Source organism: Vigna umbellata, chromosome 3, assembly GCF_029865625.1.
Source record: "Vigna umbellata cultivar VRB3 chromosome 3, Vumbellata_1.0, whole genome shotgun sequence".
Lineage (NCBI taxonomy): Eukaryota > Viridiplantae > Streptophyta > Magnoliopsida > Fabales > Fabaceae > Vigna > Vigna umbellata.
The window spans coordinates 25,274,997-25,300,082 of record NC_142167.1 but is presented as its reverse complement, the minus strand read 5'-3'; the positions used below and the strand labels follow the sequence as shown (position 1 = coordinate 25,300,082).

The following is a 25,086-nucleotide window of genomic DNA, read 5'->3' as shown; positions in this document are numbered from 1 at the left end:
TAACTTTTTATTTATATCACCATTGCTTCTTACTCTATGTGTATGGATCTTTGAACTCCAAGTGTAAGTCTAAATTCTACATTACGATAAAATTAAATGTGCATTTAAAAAGATTCAAAAATTCATTACTTTAAAGTTTTGACTTAAAAGTGATGTTAATTTTTTATATATGTTGGACTCATATATGTTAATGTATTTGATTATGTCTTTATTAGATTATTATTTTCTACCTTTAATAGATTGTTGTTAAAATTTATTTGTATTTACTCTCTGTAAATAGGAAATATCCTGTAATCCTTTTTTTTATTGTATATATCTTGCAATCTCCAATATTAATGTAAAAATATTCTATGATGCCTCTTTAAGAAAGGAGCATTGCAGAATACAAACAAACAATTTTAAGGAAATAAATCTCTCATATACTCTTTCTTGTCTTGATAATTTGACATGGAATCAGAGTTTGGTCTCTGAACTGTGGTCTTTTCTTAGGTTCTACTGTTGTTTCTTGTGACTATCTTGGGGTTGGAGTAAACACTTCTTGTGGATGATCAAATATTTTGCCGTCATCTTCTTTTTGTCTTGATTCGAAAAGTTTCATGAGTTCGCTTCATCGTCTTCGTAAACACCACACAGGTTCGTGAGGTTGGTACTGTCTACTCGGTCGTCGTCTTCTTTTTGTATTGATCCAAAAGTTTTTTGAGTTTGTTGTGTTGTCTTCATACACAACACACAGGTTCGTGAGGTTGGTGTTGTCTACCCGACTGTCATCTTCTTTTTGTCTTGATCCAAAAGTTTCGTGAGTTCGTTGCATCGTCTTCATACGCAGCATGCAGGTTCGTGAGGTTGGTGTTGTCTACCCGACTAGCCGAACTCCTTCAAAGAAAATCGAGTTCCTAACCTGGATTGCCGAGCTCTCTTGTCTTGATATGTTTACAATATCTCATTTATACCGTCTCTCTCTAATGAATCCTCTATCGAAAAAGAAAGACAAACATCAAGGAGAATCAAATTTGTCTTGTTGATCAATTTAGACGGTTGTAATAAGAACACCAAGGTTTTGAGGTTGATGAACCCTATCACTTTATGTTAAAATCTCAAGTCACACACACTCCAATATTCTCCTAAAATTGAGTTTGATCTTTTTATTCAGTATTGATGGCTTTAATAGCCACGTAAATGCCAAAGATCGTTTATACAAAACGTAATAATAATTAGGAGAATAAAACTATTTATCTAGTCATATTCTATAAGTAGAATAACAACAGCTGCACCTAACAAATACAACAACTAGACAAATATATCAATAAAAAAGAAAATATAACTGACATTTAACCAAAATCGACACAACATTAAAATTCTCTCAAAATTTCAAAATAAGCCCCTTTCTTAATTTAATTTTATTTAACAAAACTCCCCCATAAACTTAAATTCTTTCTTTCTTTATTTCAATCAACTTATATTTCTGGATTAACAGCTTTAAATTCTTCATAGTTTATATTTTCTACTCCAACCAAGAGACATACTACATGTACTTCATCAGTGGTTATAACTATGTATGGAAATGCTTTGAAAACATAGTGTGGGTAGAACAATAAATTTCATGAAGTGTGATCTTAAGTGAGTGAGTGTAGTTGTTTTTGCTAAATAAAATTGTTCATCTTTTGTATGATTCAAAGGATGTGTTCATTCCTTATGGATTCAAAGAAGGTGTTTCTTTATCTCTTGTATGACTCAAGAAAGGTGTTTTCATCCTTTGTGAGACTAAAGGAGTTGTTGTTCCCTTATGGATTTCAATGGAGGTGTGTTTCATCTTTTGTGGCTTCAAGAGTTGTGTTTTCTTTCCTAAATTATTCTTACTCTTTTGATCTAAACCAGTATAAAATAACTTGTGCATTTTTTTCTATTCCCTACTCTCTTGATTTAACTATTGTTGTTATAAAGGATTTTTTTTATTGTAACTTTGATTTTGAAAGGGAAAATTTTAAAGTATAATTTTTATTAAGAAACCAAATCACCCTCCTTCTTGGTTTTGTCAATGTAAATATTTTGTAACAACAATCCTAATACGACTCAACTTAACTTAGGCTAGGACTAACTTAGTGCAACTCAAGTCTGGGTTAACTGGACTTGAGTTGAGCACATATCAATTTCATTCATCCTAGCCTAAGTTAATTTAACTTGAATCTTATTGGACATGTGTTAGCCAGGTTGGCTTTAAATTATAATTTAGTTTAACTTGTTTGTTTTTGGTTCAATTTTTTCTTCCTTATAAGGAGTGGTTCCTTTTTCCAGTAATATGACAAATTACTTTTGTACTTTTATTCATAAAAAAACTTTATCACATTTCTCACGTTTATGTGATGTAACATCTTGTCAAGATACTACTAAACCACTTGATTTTTTTTATTTGTAATTAAAAAACATTTATTTTGCACCATTAAAATTTTTTATAGTGAAGTACACAAGTGTCACTTCCCATCATTTTCCTCATAAGTTTCGTCGACAAAATTCACCTTCGGTACAACTTTGTTGAGTCTACCACTTCTTGTTGCTCTGCCACATACCACACTAGCAATCCTCAAGGTTAGCTCCTAAGGCCCCCTAGGGTCAACTCTCAAAAATTTGTCATCTTTTTGTTGATACCCATACATTTCTCAACCAAACAAAACCAAACACATGCATGTATTCCATTCAAAATCGTCATCATGATTTCAAACCATCCAAATAAAGTTAAAACTTAATAAAAGCACAAACAATGCCTAAAACACAAAATTCAAAAGAGCTAGAGTCATCCAACAACTTCTTGGCTGCAAAACCAACGGTAAGTACACATGTCGCAGCATAGCAAGTGATAAATATCATTCTGTCGCAAGAGAGTTGTGCAACACTTGACAACTCTAGCAATTCACAACTTAATTAGACAAAAAGATAACAAAAAAACAAGAAACTCATTCTTCTATTTTTTATCAAATAATTTGGTATGCAAGGAAATGTATCATAGAATATTTATAATTTGTTGAGACTAGAGTTCAAACACTTGATTCTCATGTATTGACAAATATCTCAATTTCATATTCATGTCAAAATAAACTCACAAGCATACTCAAATTCTATCCCTAGTAACTTTGAGCCTATGATAACTTATTATGTTTCAATCCCTTGAATCTTCAACAAACAACCATGCATTAAGTTGAAGATTCTAAAATTACTAATGAATCAAGCTTTATACATAGACACAAACATCCATTAAAAATTCAATTTAAAGTCTAGAGTCTAAAGATATTTCCCATCACCTCAAGAATCATAAATAAAGCATGGAAACAATCCACATATAGCATTAAGCATGGAAATTGAATACTAACATGAATTGGAAAAACATATATCATTAATAGTACAAAGTTACACAAGAGTTCCATGTTTTACAACTAATTTAACAAAAATGATTAGCCCTTTTATGGTGGAGAACTTAGGGTTCTACAAATTGAAGAGATAGAGAAGAAATTGAAACAAAAAAGAAGATGAAGGCCCTTCCCCAAGACACGTAGCACCTATTCCAAGCTTCAATCGTGTCTCTCCTTTGCATTTTCACCTTCAATCTACAACCCATCTTTTTCTTCAACCCTAAAAGGGGAAAACCACCATAAATGAAGAAGGAAACCTAAAGAGGGGAAAAAAAAATCCAACTTTTATATACCTTATATATTTTAACGGTCAAAACATGATTACACATAATATAACCTTATTGTTGTAATTTTGGAAACATAATTTAATCCTAATAAATATAATAACCACAGATAGCAAACTAATGAGCCAATACTTTCCCTTTTATTTGCGATATACCTTATAAATTTACCAAAAAGGCAATTGCCATATATTATATCATATACCTTATATGGTATAAAAATACCATAAACATTTTTATGTATAACAAGAACAAAACTTGTTCATATTTTCAGTTTTAAAATACTTTTTAGAAACTATATACTGCAATATTTTTAGTCTTAAAATAACATGGATAATCATTCATCTCTAAAAAAAAAATAACATGCACCTCTAATCATTACAAAACAATAAAATCAAATATTATATTGTCACACCATAGTTTAAATTATACGAGAATAATAATTAGAGTTAACTCTCCTTACCTCTATTTAAAGACCTAAATATAAATGATATACATTGGACTAGACAAGATTGAAACCCATCACCTTTATATGTATTTAGAACAAACACTATAATAAACTAAACTACGAAATCAATTGGTCATAAACCTGACTTAATAATATGAATATAATTATACACTTTAACCTCATTTCATGCTTATTAAAAATAATTCTAATAGGTGTACTTTTGATGGGGATTGAACTCATGATTTACAATGCCAACAAGCTCTAGCCAATTGGACTACCTCATCTTAACTTTTGTGCTTGTGTTATTCTATATGGTATCAAAAGAACATATTTATTCCGCTTGATTTATTTCCCTTTTTTTCTTTTTTTCTAATGGCCACTCCTTACACTGCCAACACCAACACCAACACCCAAAGACATTTCCTAAGATACTCTCTTCTTGCATCACTTTGATGGCCCTGGCCTCATTCTACTAGTGATGTGACTTGGAATCGTGTGTCATGCACGTGGCCATTTATGTCAAAAACAAAGTTGTCGTTAGTTGATGGGAGTGTTCCACTTCCCCTTCGACTGATCATTCTTTGCAGCTTGGTCGCACACCAACAACATCGTCATCTCTTAGTTGTATAATTGTTTCCAAGGATATCGTCACCAACATCCTGTTTGCCTCCACTGCTCACGAGATTTGGGAAGATCTGAAAACTAAGTTTTCCAAAAAGAATGGCCCTCGCAAAGCAATCTTGTTTGCCTCCACCGCCATGTTCTCTGTTTATTCAATCTCCACTCACAAATGCACAACCCCATCATAATCCATCCATTTACATAAGACTCACGAGGCACTCTCAAAGGCACATCCCACGCTCGAGCTCCATTTCAAAGTTAATTAAAAAAAAAATCCTTTGAGACTTGGTGAATAAGGCTAAAGGTGACTGTTACGTCTTGTTTATGTGCTTACTAAAATATTGAAAAATGATATATTGGGGATCTGAGGAAGAAGATTAACATTGTAGCTCTTAAGTACTTGATTTAAGGGTAAGTGTTGACATAGATGAATAATTAACGTCTTAAGTAGAATATGTAGTTAAAATTCTTACTATAGTCAGAAGCTACATGACAAAAATATCCGCAGCTAAAAGTATCTATACATAAAATTTGCGACAAATATTTAGTATCCGTAAATATTTATTACTGACGGATAATGGGTATTTTAATACCAACTTATAAACGGATGAGTATTATACTACTTGTAATTAATGTGAGTACCTGCTACTCGCAAAAGTTAAAATAAATATTTAATTTATGTTTTATTAAATTAAATTTCATTAAAATTAATTTATATTTTAACAAGTTAAATTTAATTAAAATTAAATTTTAATTTATATTATATTTTTCGTAATTTTATTTTAAAAAGAGTTAAATATATTTTTAGTCTCTTACTTATCAAACGATTTTAGATTTAGTCTCTCTTTCAACTTTGATATACTTTAATCTTTATCTTTAAAAAAACTATAAATTTTTGTCCACCAAAATTAACATCATTAAATTTAGTCTGAGGTGGCTATGTCCACGTGTATCACATCTTTTATTTTAGTTGGGTGCCACGTTTCTATTATTTTGTTTCCAACATTACATAAACCTTCTTCATCCATTCCTCACCGTTTCAAAACCCTAAAACATACCGATACCCATGACCGATACCAAGCGCTCTCTCTTCTCACTACGACCAACAACCATGACGACCTTGCCATTAATCACTAACCCAAAGGCCTTCATTTTAACGTCACCGGTCACAAGCAATCTAAAGGCATTCGCCTCGCAAACAACGACCCACTGGCAAGCAACCAAATCGAAACAAATGCCAGAGGCGAAAGAAAGAATCTCACATCACCAATCTATCTTCTGAAAGAGATGGAAGAATACGTTTAACAGCAACTGGTGTTCCACGCCAATGGGCTTTTAAAATCTCACCAAAAGACCCCTTCATGAAACATAAAGACATACACAAAAACAAATTAAACCATTGGAAAAAGAGGTCTTTGCTATTTTTGGCATATAGATCATATATTTTTACCTGAATGGTTTTCTGCTGCATATTGACCATCTCACGCAAGGCCACACATTCATTCTCAATTTTCACCTTTGCAAACGCTGGCATGGCCAGTTGACCATCCATTTTGAACTCATCATGCTTACGTTTAACAGATGGAATCCAAACCCCTGCAGATTGAGCCAACATGGAGCAACCACATCCACAATTGCAACATTTCTACAGATCCCTGGAAGATGGACCTACTTCCGAAGCCATAGATAAAAAATGCATAAAATCCCTTGAACCACTTACAATTACCAACAACGTTTCACCAAATTCAAAAGCAAATCACCTTACGAAAATACCCATCAACCAAAAGAAATTGGTATTTACTTCGAAATCCTCTCGGTCTTCGTCTCCCTCTCTTCAGTCACCTTCCCATCGGATCAACAAATAAAACAAAAAACTTGTAAAAAAAACATAGAGCCACCGAGATTGGAATCGTGAACAACTCGGTGATTCTGTTCAGAACTTGGTTTCAAGGTTAGTATTTTTCTCAGGTGATAAGGGTCTGCCTCACAGATATCACCGATCTCGGTGAGTGCGGTGAGGTCCTCACCGGCAATGGAGACAGAGTGAGAAATGTTGGTGTTAATTAGTCTGGTCAGTGTAAAGAGAGACAGTTTGCCACCCGAAGACGGAAGGAGAGAAACTCGGCATGAAGATGCAGGGAAGAATTAACACGTTTGAGAAAAAGAAAAAATGATGTGGCATAAGTTAGTCACCTAAGAAAAAAATTAAGACTTGTAAGGGAAAACTAAAAATTATAATTTCCTTAATTAAAGTGTATCAAAATTTGAAAGAGGGACAAAAACTAAAATTGCTTGAAAGTAAAAGGGCTAAAAACATATTTTTAAAAACTTATAAAATATTTTTTTAAATGGACGTCCGCACGAATAATAGAGAGATAATGAATAAGTTGCAGAACGAGTAGTGGATAAAGATTAGTGTCCGTTGTCATCCTAAAGAGTTAGCTTAAATTTCTATTAATAGTTAGTTGAGAATCAATATAAATGGCATGTAATCTTTCATAAAGCTCACTACTTTCATAATCAGATTTCTCTAATTTCAACATAGGAAAGGTAATTCTAACAATTACAAATTAATTATTACTTGATAAATCATTTAAAAAAAGAAAGAGTGGTTAATCAAAGATGCAAGATTAATATATATCATTCTTATATCGAAGGAATTAAAGATGTGTTATAAGTCATACAACAACAACTCAATATTTGATCATTATATAAAACCTACACTCCAATTCACCAACTCCACACAACAACAACTCAATATTTGATTGCTGTATAAAAGCTACACTCCAATTCACAAACTCCACACAATAGTAAGCACCGATTTTATCTTCTAGTTTTCCTTTTAACCATTATAATAGATATAACATTTTAAAAACAAAATATCGTTAAAAAAAATCTAATTCAATCCAAACATTTGCCTCTAACAAAATCTAGCAACTTATAATCATAATAATAACAAAATATTTAATAAAACTATTAATTAAAATATAAATTAAATTATCAAATAAAAAATTGATAAAATAGTTATACGATGGTAATATAAATTTCGAAGGATGTGAACAGTCACACCATATTTTTTCGACTATCTTACTTCCAAAACATTGAAAAGTGATTGCATATTCATCATTTTCCGTATTTAAATAAATTGTTTTTCTTCCCAACGACAGAAGTAAAAACTTTCTCCATAGAAACTTTACATTTTATAGGGAATGATTATTACAACTTTACAGCCTCCTCAGATAAATTAGAAGAGCACGAAAAGAGATTTTAATCAGTATGCTATAGAACATCTCTAATATAATTTCTTTCAACCTTTTGATTATATGAATTCAATACGAATTGCATAGTGATATGTAAATTAAAGATTTTTTTTATATAAACCAGTTCTTCAATTTTTTTAAGAAAATTCATATGTAAGATGTCAATAATATATTGTTTTGACGAGTAGTTCTTTTAAGAAGCTCCCTTTTCGCGTATAGATTTCACTATTTTCCATATATTTAATTAGAGCATGCATATTAGCAGGAAACTTTCGATTACCTAAACTTGGAAGACCCCAGTGACTGAACTTAACTCCGATCCCCAAGAAAAGCTAAATAAATTCAGACGTGGTTTTAAGATTCCAAACTCTCCTTTCATTACATTTCCCCCCAAGTTTCCTATTTATATGCGCTTGAGCTTAGGCTTTCCTCATTAGCCCATAAAACTATCACATTTCCCATATTTTGAAATCTCGAGTTTGTTGCACTAAAATATGGGTGGAGGAAAAAAGCGTAACGATAATGCTGCTGTTTTTTCTCAACGTGGTAATAATGAGTCAGTTGCCTTAGTCCATGTAGAACAACCAGATGCTCTTGCCATGGTTCCACCAATTGTGTCTTCGTACAATGAGAGGATACGTCCAGTTCTGGATGCTATGGAAAATCTAAGGCGTCTTAACATTGCAAAGGAGGGAATTCAGCTTCCTTCCATTGTAGTTGTTGGTGATCAATCATCTGGGAAGTCCAGTGTTCTTGAATCCTTGGCTGGTATTAGCTTGCCACGTGGCCAAGGTATTTGTACTAGGGTACCCTTGATCATGAGGCTCCAAAACCACCCTCTCCCAAGTCCAGAGCTTGTGTTGGAGTACAATGGCAAAAGCATCATGACCGATGAAGCAAACGTCTCTCATGCCATCAATTGTGCGACAGATGAGCTTGCTGGCCATGGCAAAGGGATTTCAAATAACCCCTTGACTTTAGTGGTGAAGAAGAATGGTGTTCCGGATCTCACAATGGTTGATCTTCCTGGTATAACCCGGGTTCCTGTTCACGGGCAACCTGAGAATGTTTATGATCAGATCAAGGACATTATCATGGAGTACATAAATCCAGAAGAAAGTATCATCTTGAATGTTCTTTCTGCCAGTGTTGATTTCACTACCTGTGAGTCCATTAGGATGTCTCAGAGTGTTGACAAAACTGGGTTGAGAACATTGGCTGTGGTGACAAAGGCTGATAAGTCTCCAGAGGGATTGCTAGAGAAAGTGACTGCTGACGACGTCAACATTGGTTTGGGTTATGTTTGTGTCAGAAACAGAATCGGTGATGAGTCTTATGAGGAGGCTCGAATTCAAGAAGCGATGCTTTTTGATTCTCATAAATTGCTCTCGAAAATCAGTAAGTCTATTGTTGGAATTCCAGTTTTGGCTCAGAAACTGGTTCAAGTCCAAGCCATGAGCATTTCAAAAACTCTTCCTGAGATCGTGAGAAAGATCAATGAGAAACTCGCAAATAATTTGTCAGAGTTAGAAAATTTGCCAGCAAACTTGACTTCGGTGGCTGACGCCATGACTGCATTTATGCAAATTGTTGGACTGACGAGGGAAACACTCATAAAAATTCTTCTCAGAGGAGAATTTGATGAGTATCCTGAGGAAAAAAACATGCATTGCACTGCTAGATTGGTGGAGATGTTAGATTCTTACTCGCATGATCTTTACGGTGATGAGACCATGCAATTTCTTATGGACGAGATACAGGTGTTAGAAGAAGCAAAGTGGATTGGACTTCCGAATTTTATGCCTCGCATTGCGTTTCTCACTATTCTGCAGAAGAAAGTCCGTGGTATTAGAAATATGCCTATAGGCTTTGTTGAAAATGTGTGGGACTATCTGGAGGATGTGTTGATTACCGTTATCACTCGTCATTGTCATAACTACTATCAGCTTTTGGTATCAGCAAAGCGTGCTGCCCAAGTTCTAATATCCAAGAAGAAGCAAAATTCAAGTAATCATGTTAAAGAAGCAATTGAAATGGAAATGTACACGGATTACACGTGTAATTCTGAGTTTTCACAAGAATACAATAGGCTAATGTCTAAGCAAGAAGCATTTGTGAATGAAGTTCTGGGTCAGCAACAGCCATTGCATGTGAATCTGGAAGGTGTGGGAAGAATTGATGTTGCTCATCTGAGACAATACCCACTTTCTGTTCTTAATCAAGCATTCGACCTTAAAGTGAGGATGATTTCATACTGGAAAATAGTTCAGAAAAGGCTAATAGATACAATAGCGTTGCATCTGATGCTAAGTATCCATCGTCTTGTTAACTGTGATTTGCAGAAAGAGATTGTGAAAGATCTGTTATCACCAAGTGGTGGTGGGATTGAGAGGCTGTTGGAGGAGTCGCCTTCCATCGCTGGTAAGCGGGAAAGGCTGTCTAGAAGTGTGAGAGTGCTCAGAGAGAGCAAGGAAACCGTTGGAAATATAATAGACAGCATCGGAAACTACGCTGATTTTTAAAAGTGTTTTATGTTGGTTAGCTTTCAGTCCGAAGCTTTAATAGTCTAAGTTGTTTTTTATTTCCTTTTGTTGAACTATGCATATTATAAAACTCAATAATACATGAGTTTATAATTTATGTTTTATTAAAATCAATGAACGTATGCTGTTTATTTTCCAGTGTTTTGTGTCTTATCTTATACTTACGCATGTCATTACTTATTCATAATATTTATCCTAAAATTAAAATACTTACAGATTTTACAGATTTTATGTTGAGAATCTTCTATTATTGGTTTTACATGGAGTAAAATCTTTAATATTTTTTTACTATTAATATACACTAAATAAATATTGCTGAATCTCGTCGTGGATACGGATCACTTTTTCACAAACAGCAAGAGAAAGCACTCAGTACTAACTAAATTAAGGTTTTACTAACTTTTTCTTAACCAGCCATTATTTCAATTTTAGTACCATGTCGATTTAGAATTTAAGCAGTGAGGGACACTAAAAAAGAAAAGCAGAGTGCGCAAGTAAAAATGCATGCAAGAACATCAAGCCAAATCCCAGAAGTAACACTTGCATGAAAAACAAATTAGAGTTTACCAATCACGCTTACTATATTTCATGAACCCCTCATTATTATGTCATTTGAAATCAAATGTTTAGAAACATTCAATAATTTCTCGAAATGAAATAGGGAAAAAGAAAAATAAAAATAGTAGAATGTAGGTTAGATTGTCCTTAAATTATTTGCGAACTTCTTAATTAAAACAAAATTTAGTGAGGTCTAAGTAAGCAAAATATTTCTTTCTTTGGATTAATTTATAAAAATTTAAGCATCAAAGAAAATAAAATTCATTACCAATGATCCACTTATTTATTTATTTAGAGACTTACCTGAAAACTTCTAAACAGTTGAAGGACTAAGCTAGTAATTTAAATATCTCCATGAACAGTTAGAGTTTTAGAGGGGTCCTAAAATTACTGTCCTAAAATAGTGATCATTAAGGTTGGTTTCCCTAAAAGATTAAGCGTCTATGCTCTAAGGATATCTCATGTTGTTGCATTACTCTCAGCAACAAAGAAGTTAAGAACCAACACCAAATCATTTGCCAAATGTTTAGGGCGAGGTAAGTGTGAGAACTCCTGTTGAATTGTCTAACAGGCTTGAACTTAAACTGTGGTTTTCCCTTTGCTGATAGATATCCCTCATGGGTTTAAACCTTATATCTTCACTAAAGTCACTTGACTGTGGGATTTTATCTGGAATGCTTGCTCTTCCTTCGAGCATGTTTACAACCTCAGACATTGTAGGCCTAAGTGAAGGTGATACATCCGTGCACAGAAGAGCAACTTTCATCAAAATTATTGCTTCTGTTGGTTTTATCTCTGATCCCAACCTTTCATCCACCAGTTCTATTAACCTTTCAGTACGCTGTAGATGACATGCCTGCAATGAAAATTCTATTACCTCTCTTTTACGTGATGAAAGTACAGATATTTGCATTAGGTAACTACCAAAGAAAGGGATTCATAATAATGCAAAAAATAGATAAGGGATTGAAGCAAAAGTAGATTACCTTGTCTAAAAGGCAAACACGATTATCACTAGGCATGTACTTGTTATTGCTCTTCCCACTAACAACTTCCAAGACCACAACCCCATAACTGTAAACATCAGCCTTGTAAGACAAGCGACCCCATAATGCATATTCGGGTGCCATGTACCCTCTGCAAAACAAAGTCAGCAGAGTCCAATTCATGATCAAGAAAACTTTTTTTGAGTCTTATTATCAAAGGAGAGATAACTGACATTGTTCCAGCTATTCGGGTAGTGATATGGGTCTTCTCTTCATCATCAAGCCTAGCCAACCCAAAGTCAGATATTTTGGGGTTTAAATTCCCATCCAGTAACACATTAGTAGCCTTGATGTCTCGATGAACAATCTTGAGTCTTGATTCTTCGTGAAGAAATGCAAGACCTTTTGCTATGCCAATACAGATCCTAAGCCTTGTTGGCCAATCAAGATTAAGTTGATCTTTTGAGCCTATGCAAAATCAAGTTAAAGTTTAACAATATGAATCATAATAACTTAATTAGTTTCTCTAAACAAAAAGAGGAAGAAAAACAATTAGAAATAACATTCACTCCGTATTTTGTATCCACAAAAAGGGAAAAGGATAAATTTCCATGACGACAAACTTCCTCAAGTTAATCAGATCTCATAGAGATTTCTCATAGTGACCACTTGGGATCTTATCCCACAGAACATTTAATAAATGATAAGGCAGAAGACGAAAAGAGACATTAGTTCACACTTCTGGGTAGAAACTCACTGAACAAAGCTTGAGCCAGGCTATTATTTTCCATGTACTCATACACCAACATTAATTGATTCCCTTCAATGCAACATCCATGAAGTTTCACAAGATTAGGGTGTTGCAAACAAGATACCAAGCCTATCTCATTTAAAAATTCACGATTCCCCTGTCGTGACTTTGATGAGAGTTGTTTGACTGCTACCAGTGTACCATCAGATAATTGACCCTGCAATCCAATAGTTAATTGGAATTTTAAATGCTAGGCATGACCATAAATTTTTACTCTTAGAAGAAAGTTGGGAGTTCACTTCAAATCTAATACCTTGTATACAGGACCAAATCCACCTTCTCCAATCTTGTTAACTGGACTGAAATCCTCTGTGGCCTCTCTAATTTGTTCTAATGTAAATGTCCCCATTTTTGAATCTTGTCTTTCAGTACCTGTTGGATAAGTCAACCGTAAAATACATGTTCCAGAGAAACAACATATCTGAATTTATTTGAGGCAAGTACAAATGTTTCTAATGTACCAATATACATAGCAATGCTTGTCACCATAAATACTATAAGTGAATGCATACAGATTATCAAAAGAAACCCAGCAAACTTTTTGCTATACATAGGTCAGAAACTCAGGTTCAGCATACCATTCAATTTGATTACGACATTGATTATTGCAATTTGCAAAGGAAGTTCAAATTAATGAACACAAATTCATGATGTTGTATTAATTATATTTCCTAATTTAAGGATGCCTTAATGAGATGACAATGACAAGAATTCTGTGTTTTCTTTTCATTCCTATTTTCCACCTTTGAGTCTGTTTCTGTATTTCTGGTAAAGAAACCGACTTCTTTATATGTTCCATTGACTAAGCCATAAATTCAAATAACCCACCTGAACAAAATGTTCCTAATACATAATTTTTTCTTACTGTGTATCTCCATATTAAATAAATTATGCACAACTGGAATTCTTTTGAGATGTCTTCATATAATAAAATTAACTTGGAATTAAACACAATTAAACATAGCATCAGTAATAATTTAAAATATTTGAAATCCTTATTTCAGCTGCTACTGAGAAGGTTCGCTTTGTCCAATGAGACGAGTTGCAGCTGCAAAGGTCTTAAGTGTCAATTTTAGGTAGTATTTTTTCTTAGGATTTCATGATTTGTTTTTCATGAATAGTTCTGTTATCGGTTAAATATTAATGGACCTTTTGGTCTTGTGTTGTAGGAAAACCACTAAAAGAGGAGTGTGGCAGCGGCTAAGGTATAAAAACACTTGGAAAGAACCCTCAACTAAGAAGGAACAGCATAAACTGTTCCTACGGTTTAAGGGCAAGGATTCAAAGGGGATTTTCCTTGTGCATCTCTTCTCTAGGTTGGTACAGTAGCTAGAGCTTTAAAAATCCCTTCAATTCTAGTATTTTCCCTTTTCATGATGGATTGCTGAACTCTTTGGAGAAAGAGTTTAATGAATACATTTCGGATTGTGAAGTAATTATCTTCTTGATTATAGTTTAGGCTTTCTCTTAATGTTTGCTTCTATATTTGCTCTAAATACTTTGGTATGAATTGGCTACTCATACTCTGTTTTGATGAACCTTCTTGATGTTGGAAAGTGTAACAATCACGCTTTCTGATTTATTGGAGGTCATTCTTTGGCTGTGCATTTTGCATTTCATGTTCTCTAAAGCCACATGCTCGTATATTTTTCTTTAAGGAATTTATATTTGTAAGTTTAGAAGAACTTACAAGCCAAGAATTGGATGAGTCCATATTCTCTACTGATTTTGTTGGTACTGCTGAATCTTCAAAATACACTGGTGTTGGTATGTTAAATTTTTGTTTAATATATTTAAAACGTCAAAATCAGTGTCAATTAGTGTATTTCAAACCCGCAACAGAGGAACAACACCAAAAACTCAATAGAGAATCCAAATGGTAAGTAGAGGTGTTGTAAAGAGGGCAAGTTGTAAAAATTTCAGGCAAGTTCTGTGTTTGACCCTCCTAATGAGGTCTATCGTAATGAACACTTTTTACAATCCTACATAACCACATCTTGTAGCACCCTCCTATTAGTTAACTCGCAATTTCCTAGATGCTAAGTCAAGTGATTGACTTTTCATGATGTTTGAACTTGAAAATCATGAAGAAAGCTAAGCAAACTAATTCCAGAATGGTATGGACATGATATTACTTACCTTTTACAGCCCTAATCATTCCTTTGAAGCAGCCATTCCACCAAAAGATTCCAACAATGATGATAACAAGGCACAGAGCGGTGACACCAAACCCAACTCCAACAATTATCATACGCCTTGCACTTTTTTGTTCTGAACAAGGTTTGGAATCTGGAAATGACAAAAAGAATCATGAGATCTAATTATCTCATAAAAGAGAATGGCCGTAGCATAATTAACTTTGAACCACAACTTAAAAGATTAAGCCTTGTTTTTGTCGCAGAATAAAGGCAGAGAAACTAAGCTTAGCCATGCCGTTATTAATAATTGACTTAGAGAAGCATGTTTACTTTCGAAGTCCCATGCAATAATACATTGTAAAAATTTCCAGCATGATTCTAGAGTTCCAGTAGTTTAACATAGTGTAAAATGACCTGCAGTTGAGATGCTATCTTGTAATCAAATGTATTACAAAAAGTCACTCCACATGAAATTACCATACTGGAGTTGAATCATTATACAACTCACGAGAAACAATGGAGAGTGCTGATATGAGGGGACCATAAGCTCCACCACCAGGAACCCTTGTTGTCCCCTTTCCAGCCCAATAGAATCGAATCTCCAGAATATTCTCTGTTACACTGACATTATATGGGAAAGTAAGTGGTTTTTGAGAACCATGAATTTCATCTTCAATATTAAAATCCTTCCTAACTAATTTTTCCTGCAACAGAGAGATCTTGTCAAATTCTGATTGGCCAGCAAAATCTTAGTTTCAATATTTTGATCAATACCTGAATATAGATATCAAATAAGCGCTTCCCAAGACTACTGTATGTCTTATCGTTTGTAAATTGTATTTCTGCGAAGTGGAGTTTTACAGTATATTTCCCATTTTCCAAGCAATAGAGAAAATAAGTAAGCGAAAGTGGAGCAACACGTGCCGTTTGATATAGTTCAGGCAAATTTGAAGATGTCAAAGCCCTAATAAAATGAGCATTTAGGTAATTGCCATCATCCATGAAGTCCCCAGTGCTGCTAAATCCCCAGTGACTTTTATAATTAATATAATATTTAGCAGCTTCACTACCTAACACATCTCCATCTCCTACATAGAGAACATTTTCATCATTTTCCATCACATTTATATCCTTTCCACCACAGTTAACACGAAAACAATGTGAATCTGCAATAAGTGAAAATTCAAGTCAGAAAAAAATTATCACATAACAGTTGTGCTCAATCATAATTCAACTTTTGGATGGTCATACTCTACTATTTCTTTTTTGGCTGTTCAAATCTCAAATCAGTTGAAAGTTTTGATATGATAATAACAGTCAACACATAATATAGTATATATCATTAAAGTATAAAGCTATAACGCTTTTAGGTAAGTTGGGCTTTTCAAGCACGGATTTAAGTTGTCAAAGTTGATTCAGTGATACACTTATCCAATTCTGTATTTCCTACTGATCACATTCAGCAATATTCTTTGTCAAAATAACTATCTAGGAATTAAAAACGTATAAATCAAGTTAAAAGTAAATGAGATTAAGCAATTGACTTAAAAAGAGAAAAAAATTAAAATCAAAAGAACAAAAAGAAAAGAAAAATGATAAACACAGGCATACAAGTATCAGTATCTACCCTTATAGCCTTCTATGTGAGTTCATTTAATATGTTAAGTGAATACATGCATGCATATACACTGAAGTAGGTGTGCAAGGATGCTCTATAACTTTCTAGGCCAAAATAATCAAACCTCAAATGGATCATTCATTTTTGAAGAATAGGGAACGGATGTGAAAATGCAAATGAAAATGCCATGCAAATTCTCTCGGACATGATCAAGTAGAAAAAGGGACCAAATATAGAATAATATGTACTCACATGCAGGACAATTGGAGATCTCTAAACAGGGAAGAATCTGCTGTCTGTCAATAATCATGAACAACAACAGTGATACAAAATACTTCAATCAAATTATTAACAGAAAGGATAGGTTCTTACAATTTGGTCCCGTAGAAGCTCCGGAACAAGTTTAAGTTTAAATTTCTGCCCAAGTCAAACAAGATGAAACAATAACTAGTTTTTCAATTACATCAAACATGAAGATGTATATAAGAATAAAACAACAAAAGCACGCACTCTAACACTACTGTGCCACTGCACTCACACACATACACTATCTTAATTTCCCGAAACTAGCAAAGAGTAAGAAGTGCAAGAATTAAGGTGTATAAACAGCAAACTCAAATGAATAATTATTGCAAAAGACTTTGGATTCTAACAGGTTATCTCTACAAGCAGGTTCATCTGGTCCTTGCCACGTAAAATTGTTGTAAGAAAGATCACTGCAAACGAAACAAATATCAGAATAAAAAATTATCAATTGGCAAATTTTTTCACTATACCACCATAAACAAAATCATATTCTTCAATTAGTGCAGAATCCGTCCAAGATGCTATTTTAGGAGAGTGGAACCAGAATACTTATAGTAGATTCATAGCTAGAAAACTGTAGATACATAGAGGAATAAAGAAATATTTGTAAACAAGAATAGTTTGTAATCAAATCAAAATAATGTTCTCACAATAGAGTGAAACAAATATAGGAGTTTCTACACAGTGGAGCAGAAAGATATAGAGTCAGTGTGCTTAAAATCTAAATTGCTTTTGTCCCACGGATTGCAAGAACAACTGCTCATATTACACTTGCATTGGAGTTAAAAAGGATACTTTGCAATATTGGAGTTAAATGAGAAAGAACTAAGAAACATACACGCTGCTTCCATCCGCCAAGACTGACTTGGGAATATTACCACTTAGCATGTTGTGAGTTAGGAAGCTGGAAAAGAAAAAAGAAAAACAACAGAAATGGGTTTACTAACTCCAAGGCAATAAAAAGGGAACATGTTTTATTGTATGTCTCGTTATATGGTTCTTTCTAAACACAAACTCGGCTTGAGGAAAAATATCAAATAATACCTACTTCGTTCCACACATGATGATATTCTCGCCATAGATTTGTTTTTGAGACAAATTTCATTTCCTTTGTGATAGTTGAGAGGTATAAGGTAAATTACTTATTCTACTTTTAGTTCAAAGCACCATGTCTTAAAATTTCCAGAAGCTCACTTACAGAAATCTCAGATACCCTGCATGTCGAGCATCTGGTATTTTCCCAACCAACTTATTGAAACTCACGTCCCTAAAAAAGTTGAACAAATAGTACAAAATCCATGGTTAAAAGTTTGGATTCTGAGATAGGGTTATGTGAATGTACCAGCAAATTGTTTTCTTATGAATTATCATGATTATGCAATCAAGAATCTGTATCATGTACTTTGTTCATTGAAGCAAATTTTTTATTTATAAAAAATATGTATTGTAGCATTCTAGAAATAAGTAATAAATGCAATTTAAAATGAGAAAAGTGAAAAAAACAAGATTAGGTTAATAATAATAATAACAAAAAATAACAGCAATAAAAAAGCAGTAACAACAAATGGAGCTGGTAACTTATTGGTGGTGCAATTTGTCTCCACCATGGCATATAATGATAAAATTAGCATAGGAATTGCTCCATGAAATGCAATATACATGCAGAGTTTCCATTAGAAGTACTACTATATATTGAATCAAGGGTAGATAAATTAGAGAAGATGACTGGTTTCATTTGTATCATATAACTGATCAAATGAAAAACATCAGATGATTTAATTTTACTATAGTTTTTCCATTACAATTAAAAGTTCATGGTCTCCTTTTTACTTTTCTTGGGTTAATCTATTCTATTGCCCTAATTCCTAAGTACTTAGCAGAATGACTTTCTTCAATTGAAAAGACCTTATATCCAAGGCAACGTTTCTTAATTTCACCTAGATTTCTATTATCATTGACTAAAATGAAACTTGATACACTCTTAGGGTAAATGTGCATAGTTTTACCCTGCAAGATGTTACGGCGATTCTTGGATTTGAAACAGCACCTCCAAGTCACAAGGAAAAAACTTTATCATTGGGTCAAGGTTCACCCTCTTAACCTTCATAGACTCAAGCACTTAAATAGTTTCATTGTACACATTCATTTGCAGATACAGGTGTAAAATATGCATGAAAAACATAAAAGAGAAATAACATTGTTATTGCATTATATTTATTTCCGTGCTAAATTTTTAATTAGTTATCTTAATTTTGTACAATAAGTCCAAAATAATTTTCTTCTAGGAATAAAATCTTGGTGGGGGTGAAAACTTTGCTTTATAGATGTAATATCATAGCTTTGGTTCAATTTATTAAGAGTGTTGAATTACAAGAATGAATACGCGTGACTTCTGCATTGTATGTTCTCTCTTTAGCATAAGCTTTCTATCTAGGAGTACTTGACAGAGGACTTTAGAGCTTAGTCATGACGGCTAGATACTTGTGTACCAATTTTATGCCCTTAGGACTACAAAAATTTAAGAAAGCCCTGGTTGCAAGGTTAGGAGGGAGAAGTGATGAACTCATTTTTGAAAGATTTGAAGCAATTTAACATTGACTGTGGATGTCTATATACAAGCTTTCAAGTTCTCATCTTCTTAGGTAAAGAAATCATCGTAGGACCAATACTAGGGGTTATTTCATAGGAGGATTTCAAGCAAGTATTAAACCGAAACTACATATAAATTTCAATCTGCCTCCATATTTCGGTAGTTATGGGTGGCAGCAGTTTCAGCTGTGATGAGGTCATTGAAGAGAAACAGAGGAGGAATGATAAGTGAGGCCACTAAAACATATGTAACAATGTATTATCAGTAGTAACAGTCATGTTAGCAGTTTAGAGCAGAAAGTAGGAACAATTTCATGTTATTAAGTATGTGGGTAATAGGAGGATGGGGGCATAACAGTGTTGTTCTATGTAATTTGGACAGAAAACTCATCTATACAGGAGTCAAAGGCATTGGGATAGCAAGTTCTGTTGTATTCTGTGTATTGTGTGTGATTTAATATAGTTGTTTTTCAATCTATCCATTGGTGTTGTATTCGACATTTTTGTGTATGTGAGTTTGCCTCTGTTGGTATCTATACATGTATAAGGAAATGATAATATTTGTATTTAAGGAAAAAGAAATATTGTACTTGTATTTGCTTCAATGATAGAAGAATTGAAAAGCAAACTTTGACAAAAAAATATCCAAAATTTCTACTTACAACATCTCCAATTTCTCCATACTCCACAAGTAGTTAGGAAGAACTCCAATAATATGGCAGTTTCTCAAAATCCTACATTAGGAAGCCTGAATTACTTTACATTAAACAGTAGCAGAACAAATATTCCAAATAGTTTTTTACAAAAAAAAGTAAACATACAGTATTTTCATTCGTGTCATGTTGATTAAATTGGGAAAATTCTGACTTGGACCATTTATGTCACTAATCCTCCTGTATCAAATTTACCCCCATGAGCTAAATATAGATGTAACAAGAAAACCAGGTGCAAACATTGAACTAATAAAAAAATTAGTAGACATTTTACTTACAATTGATATAAATTACTCAAAAGAGATATATTTGATGGGATAGGTCCCTCCAGTCCACTTGCAAGCATGTCTCTTCAATGATGTACATTATAATGATAGTAAATGTGATGTATTGTTAAAACAAGAAAAAAGCAAGTGAATTGCAATCTCACAATCTTTGAAGTGATTTCCAATTCTGTATGAAGAAGCTAGGTATTTCTCCGCTAAAATTGTTGTCACTTATCCTGCTGCAGTGCACCATGAAATGACATTTTTCAGGGGAAAGTATTTACTTTCTAAGTAACAGTTAATCGGAACTTACAATTCTGTCATATTCTGCAACTTAGCAAGTGTCACCGGTAACTTCCCAGAAAAATTATTGGACGATAAAACCCTGCAAAGATAACATTGCATGTAAAAACAATCAGATACAGAGTGTAATCTTTCAAATTTATTCTGACAGTAATATAATGGAATCTTGGAAAATAAATACAAATCCATTGCCTTACAATAGTTCCAGCTTAAATAGACTTCCAAGTTCGTGGGGAACAACACCGGAAAATTGGTTTGCTTCAAGGTTCCTTTTTGAGGTCAGAGAAAAAGAAGTGAAAAAAGGAGAAAATTTAGAGATGTCCAATGAGAAAATAAGATCAAAAGCACTACCCCGTTAATGATAAAGTAATCATTCACTAATAAATTTATGTAAAGTTTGCTGATTAGAGTTACCGTAATTTTCGATGAGTTGGCCGTGTAATTTTTTACAATAAAAATTAAATTCACCATTAATATCCTTTAAGAATAGTGACTAGTAATCTGGTAAATAATCACATCACATGACTAGAATAACTAATGACACAAAAAAATGAGCCAGAAATTTAGTTTCAGAGAATAACTAGATGAGCAAGTTTATTTATAAACTTACAGGTATGTTAGAGTGGTAATTCTTCCCAACTCTATAGGAATTTCCCCTGACAAATGATTAGCAAATACAGAGCTGCACAACATACTGTATTTAATACTGAAGGCCAGTAACTAGATGAATATTTCAATTAATAGAGAAGAACTTACATTGAAGTTAAATTTGTCGAACCCCATTCCTTTGGAATCGTACCACTTAGGTAGTTGAAAGCAAAATCACTACAACGAAAGCAAATTTCATTTTAATTTGCAACATGACAAGTTAAAGTTCCACCAAAATGGTAAGAAAACTAAGTTGAGACCAAAAAACGAGACCTAAGTTTTAACTTAAAAACTGCATACGGAAGTACTTTTAAGATGTTACAAGTTCTTACACTTTGCTGAGGTAAGGAAGCTTAACCAATTGAGGTGGAAGCATGCCAGGAAGGTTGACCTTCTTGAAAAGGCTAAAACATGGAAAGTTATTTTAAACAACAATTAGGAGCAAAGAAATTTCCAAATTCAGAGTCCAGAATGATTTTTTTCTGATAGATGCTACTATAAGGAAACTATAGATTAAAGTATAAACAACTATCTGTGTCAAAAAATATAGCAAAGCATAAATTACTTCAAAACATTCAGGATAAGGTAAAGAGAATTTTACATCTCTACTACGTGACAGGTGTTGTTTTCAATAGAGCAATCACAAACAATTTTCCTTTCAGATTCTTTAGGTGGATCTGGTGTTGATCTCAGCATTTTAACAGAACAAGAATCACTGTCAAACTCCCAATAGGTGGCCCCCATCGTGCTAGTGATTTCCTTAAGAGCATCAACTGTAATTTTTTTGACAGTCACTATAACATAACAAATCAAAATGCATGGAAGAAAAGGAAACAACATCAATCAATGTTTGAACTAGGAGTTCAATAAAGCTAGACCTTAGGTATCTCCATATATATAATCAGGTGAACTGACACCAGAGATTCACTGTCTAACTGATACCAACTAGAAAAAGCGGCAAAGTCTTCAAATCAAAGAGGTTTACATGTTTGAACTGCACATAATGTCATTGACAATTGTACGCAAGAAATTATTGGTTTAAAAGTTTAATAGCAAAATCTAAGAAACTTTTAAAGAGAGAAGAGAGATATTCATACTCCAAAAGGTAAATCTTACTATAAATTCTTATAGAGAAAGTGATATCGTTTAGAATTGTCATGGTATCATATTCATATCAACTAGTTGGTTGCTGGAGCTGAAAAGGTAAATAGGAAAAAGGATATCTTTAACAAGAACAAGCAATCCCAGGATTAAAACCATCAAAACTGATTTATTGAATGAATTATTTCTGTGAAAAGTTTAGTTACTCATTATATCTTTGAACGTTAACTTTTTATTTATATCACCATTGCTTCTTACTCTGTGTGTGTATGCATGTTTGAACTCCAAGTGTAAATCTAAATTCTATATTAGGTAAAGATGAGAAAATTGAACTATATAAAAAAGAAGATTCATAGATTCATTACTTTAAAGTTTTGACTTGAGAATGATGTTAATTTTTTATGTAAGTTGGACTTATCTGTTCATGTATTTGATTATGGTTTTATTAGATTATTATTTTCTACCTTTAATATAGTGCTGTTAGACTTTATTCATATTTACTCTGTAAATATCTTTATTGCATATCTCTTACATTCTCCAATATTAATGTAAAAATATTCTATGTTGCCTGTTTAAGATAAGAGCGCTGCAGAATAAAAACAAACAATTCTAAGAAAATAAATCTCTCGTACGCTCTCTCTTATCTTGATATTTTGACATGGAATCAGAGCTTGGTCTCTGACGTGGTCTTTTCTTGGGTTTTAGTGTTATTTCTTGTGGATATCTTGGGATTGGAGTAAACACTTCTTGTGGATGATCAAATCTTCCGCCGTCATCTTCTTTTTGTCTTGATTCGAAAAGTTTCGTGAGTTCGTTGCACCGTCTTCAAGCGCAGCACACAGGTTCGTGAGGTTGGTGTTGTCTACCTGACTGGCCGAGCTCCTTCAAAGAAAACCGAGTTCCTACCAGGCTGGCCGAGCTCTCTTATCTTGATATTTTTACAATATCTCATTTATATTGTCACTTTCTAATGAATCCTCTATCGAAAGAGAAAGAAAAACATCAAGAAGATTCAGGTTTGTCTTGATGATCAATTTAGACGGTTGTTGTAATAAAAACACCAAGGTTTTGAGGTTGATGAACCCTATCACTTTAGAGATCCAAGATTTAGGAATACGGTTGCATAAACATAAAATAACAAAATATTCATTTAATTCAAAGGAATCAGAGTCTTAACCAAGTACAAGATAGAAACTATTCAAAACTCTTACCAAGTTGTTATTGAACTCAAGGAGCAAGTTCCATTTAACCCAGACTTGGTGTGCTTTAATGGTGGATACGAATTTCAAGTTCTCACCTTTAGGAATTCTCTAATTTTAAAGTAATGAAATTGTCCTCATCCAATTTTAGAATTTTAATCTTTCTTCAAATTTCTTGCTCCAAGAACATATTTTACCATAAAATATTTTTACTTCTCTGTAAAATGAATTACACTATTAAACTCTGGTATTAAAAACACACCATCACATACTTCTCTTAATGAGATTGATAGAAAAAGAAATACATTACAAAGCTGAGGAAAACTTGTCTTACTAACGGAGTAGTAACAAGACAGGGTTCCTTTATTTTCCTTTTTATTCATTTCTTTCTTTTTATTAAGATGAACAGGACGAAATTACAGAGAAGAGACTGTTCCTACTGTCAAATTAATTTTCAATTGGAACAAGTTCTGACATTTAACAGCAAAATGACACCTTTACCAATACGGGTCATACTTGTACTTTCAAAACTACAGAAGAAGTAGCAGAGATCAATTAAGATGCATGATGCAAACTTTTGCATAACATTTTCTTGGTTCAAGATGGCAGAGACAAGACAAGATGCCGTAATACTAGAATATGCGAGAGTGGTCATTTTCAGACAAATGGTTAAACAGGTAAAATAAGCTGCAAACTAAGAATGAAATACTGATTCTTACCCTCCTCTTGGGGAACTTTGCATTCTGCATATTCTAGCCATCTGAAACAACTCAGAGTATAGAGTAAGAAAGCAAACAGTATCCTAGGTAGCATCCTTAGGCACTTCGTACACAGAACGTGTCTTTGACCTGCAAAACCAATTAGTTGTCTTGTTGTGTCGATAACTTAAATTTGCATCTGAAAATGAACCGAGCAAATGGGCAGCTAGAAACATGAGGTTCATAAGAATGGAGGTTGGAAAAGAAATACTCTCTACAGGAATAAACAGTGAGAGAATACGCACGTGAAGGGTGCTTTGTTTTTTCTTAAACAGTGAGAGAACACGCACCTCCTCCATGTTGATAAGGTGATAAGATAAAGTTTGAATGCCACTTTTTGTTGAATGACACCTGAATGTCTGATCTTTAACACTATGAATAATAAAATACTTTGTAATCTATCATTTTTCTGCCGAAAGTCAGGTTTGCTAATTGTTCTTGTAGGAGGTTTAATACATATGTCTCTACAAGAATATATTATCCGTTTTGGATTAAGTTTTTATAAATTTATTTTTAGTATTATTTTAAAAAATCTTAT

General features: G+C 33.3%; 1 protein-coding gene, 1 long non-coding RNA gene and 1 pseudogene across 3 annotated transcripts; 1 reads left to right on the top strand and 2 right to left on the bottom strand.

The window, feature by feature from the left end:
- Positions 1-8,505: 8,505 nt before the first annotated feature.
- On the top strand, positions 8,506-10,533 carry LOC148202089 (dynamin-related protein 4C pseudogene; annotated as a pseudogene).
- Positions 10,534-11,357: 824 nt separating this feature from the next.
- On the bottom strand, positions 11,358-24,775 carry LOC148202087 (putative LRR receptor-like serine/threonine-protein kinase RFK1). Of its 2 annotated transcripts, none has more exons than XM_088109274.1 (24): positions 24,510-24,775; positions 22,092-22,284; positions 21,823-21,894; positions 21,599-21,667; positions 21,453-21,524; positions 21,040-21,111; positions 20,853-20,924; positions 20,704-20,778; positions 20,552-20,623; positions 20,382-20,453; positions 20,223-20,294; positions 18,170-18,238; positions 17,810-17,875; positions 17,319-17,381; positions 17,038-17,082; positions 16,918-16,961; positions 15,822-16,213; positions 15,556-15,751; positions 15,049-15,198; positions 13,163-13,281; positions 12,856-13,066; positions 12,332-12,566; positions 12,099-12,249; positions 11,358-11,968 (listed from the first exon to the last, which is right to left on the bottom strand). In XM_088109274.1, the coding sequence occupies exons 1-24, from the start codon at positions 24,601-24,603 to the stop codon at positions 11,639-11,641; spliced, it is 3,006 nt and encodes a 1,001-aa protein (XP_087965400.1). In that variant the 5' UTR covers positions 24,604-24,775; the 3' UTR covers positions 11,358-11,638. The 2 variants fall into 2 exon arrangements, with proteins under 2 accessions (XP_087965400.1, XP_087965401.1); XM_088109275.1 differs by having other exon boundaries at positions 22,092-22,263.
- LOC148202088 (uncharacterized) lies at positions 23,069-24,502 on the bottom strand. Its single transcript, XR_015784938.1, has 2 exons — positions 23,803-24,502; positions 23,069-23,681 (listed from the first exon to the last, which is right to left on the bottom strand). It is a non-coding gene; the product is annotated as an uncharacterized LOC148202088 (long non-coding RNA).
- Positions 24,776-25,086: the final 311 nt, after the last annotated feature.